Source organism: Solanum dulcamara, chromosome 4, assembly GCF_947179165.1.
Source record: "Solanum dulcamara chromosome 4, daSolDulc1.2, whole genome shotgun sequence".
Taxonomy (NCBI): domain Eukaryota; kingdom Viridiplantae; phylum Streptophyta; class Magnoliopsida; order Solanales; family Solanaceae; genus Solanum; species Solanum dulcamara.
Window position 1 is genome coordinate 61207435 of NC_077240.1, and position 2009 is coordinate 61209443.

At 39.0% G+C, this 2009-nt stretch overlaps 1 protein-coding gene across 1 annotated transcript; it reads right to left on the reverse strand.

Moving 5' to 3' along the window:
- Positions 1-294: 294 nt before the first annotated feature.
- On the reverse strand, positions 295-1030 carry LOC129884294 (trans-cinnamate 4-monooxygenase C4H2-like). Its single transcript, XM_055958614.1, has 2 exons — positions 948-1030; positions 295-802 (listed from the first exon to the last, which is right to left on the reverse strand). Exons 1-2 carry the CDS (start codon positions 1028-1030, stop codon positions 295-297), a joined length of 591 nt encoding a protein of 196 aa, XP_055814589.1.
- Positions 1031-2009: the final 979 nt, after the last annotated feature.

The window sequence follows — 2009 nt, forward strand, 5'->3', positions numbered from 1 at the left end:
CATGGTTGTACTAAATCCAAATTCACGCCAAAAAGTTCACATAGGGGATAAAATGCTGATTAAGGGTGAAAGAATACTTACCACCCCACCACAACCCTTGTTTGGTGACTAGAAAGCTAAGTTACCATTGTACATCAAAAGAACATTTTTAGATAAAGGTAAACTCTTATAATGAATCTATCCAAGAAGAAAAATATTTTGTATAAAACTTATAAGGTTTTCACTTTTCAATCAAAATAACAACCATACTTGTCAGTTTTCTTCGGAACCCCTTAACTGATAGTATTACAAAGTTCAAAAAGATCTTGGTTTCATCACAATGGTAGAATTCTTCAAAATGTAGAGACTGAACGGTCCACCTTTCTCTGAGGTGTCGAGCTTCAACTTTCTTGGAGAAGGCAACATCTCAAAGTTCTGCACCAAACATCCCAAAGTGATGCCAAAAATTGACAGCACTGGGATAATTCTAGGGAAACTCCTTCTACCAACACCAAATGGAAGAAATCTAAAGTCATTGACATTGGTTTCAACGTGTTTCTCCTCTTCGAAGAACCTCTCAGGTCTAAACTCTTCAGGTTTCTTCCAATGAGTGGGGTTGTCAGTTAGCCGCCAAGCATTAATCAAGATTTTTCTCTCAGCTGGAATATCATATCCAGCAAGCTTTGCATCATGAAGGTTCATTTGTAGGACTAAGAGAAGAATTGCCATTCGGAGTCGAAGAGTCTCCTTGATAATAGCTTGTAGGTACAGAAACCAGTAGTTGATCAAGCTTGTGATGGATTGTTCATGTCTAAAACCTTCACTGAAGTGTCATCAATCTTTGATTAGAATTTAAAGACTAGCAGGGCTTGACATAAAAGAGATTCTGAGGTTGGGGGTTTGGGCTACACTTTCAGTCGACTACGCAGAGAAAGAAAGAATATGAGCATGATCAGGATATGGCTCACATTAAAACCCAGATAGATCTACTGACTAAGCGCTTGCTATCCGAAGGTGCTGAGAAAGTAAATGCAGTTGGGGGTGCAAACATGTATGACAAGCCAGAGATATATTTTGAGGAGGAAGCTAATTATTTGAACAACTAGGGGGGTTTACAGAATTACAATTCTGGAAATCAAGGTTGGAACTTTCAGAAGGATGGATATTATGACAGAGTTAGTAACCATGATCAAAAAAACTGGTAAAGAATACACCTTCAATAATGACCGCAGGGGTGTGTATGTGCATCCTAGGAACAAAGATCGAGTTGTAACTAGTTCTTGAAACTCGAAGTTGGAGGACATGCTGGCACAGGTTCTGAAAAAGGAAGATTCAACTGATCAAGTTGTCAAAGACTTAAAGGGAGACTTGTCCAACATGGGTCAGCTAGTAGATTCATACTCCACTACTATCAAACAAGTAGAGCACTAGATGGGTTAGTTATTTGCAGTATTTAATCAAAGGAAGAATGTCACACTTTCTAGTTACATTGTACAAAACTTAAAGAAAGACGGGCAATGTATGGCAATGACAACTAGAAGTGGTAAGGCACTTCAGGGACCATCACCTGCAGATATTGAGCAAGATAAGGATGTTGCATCTGATGTCGATGAGCAGGAAAGGAATGGGTCACACGATGCAGTTATAGTTGATGATGATGATGATGTTGAGGAGATAGTGGTAGAGCTGAAGATGATAGAGAAGGAAAAAGGTAAATAGCCACTCAAAGGTGAGGTAGCACAACCATTGCCACCAACCCGTAAATGTCCTCTTTCATTTCCACATTGGTTGAAAAAGAAGATTGAGGATGAGAAGTTCTTGAAATTCATCACCATGTTGAAAGAGCTATCCATGAACATCTATTGGTAGAGGAGTTGGAGAAAATATTGGGTTATGCAAAGTTCATGAAGGGCTTAGTTACTAACAAGAGGACAATCATCTTCTAGCCTTCTAACAACCTACTCTATTGTAGTGCTATTGCTATCAGGTCATTGGTTGAAAAGAAGAAGGAACTAGGCGCATTCACTATC

What these genes read in the sequence shown, in the direction of transcription:
- LOC129884294 (XM_055958614.1), bottom strand. Translation starts at nt 1,030, where the DNA reads ATGTTTGCACCCCCAACTGCATTTACTTTCTCAGCACCTTCGGATAGC. An exon ending in AGATCTATCTGGGTTTTAAT is followed by an intron (nt 803 to 947) that starts GTGAGCCATATC and finishes ATGACACTTCAG; the next exon opens with TGAAGGTTTTAGACATGAAC.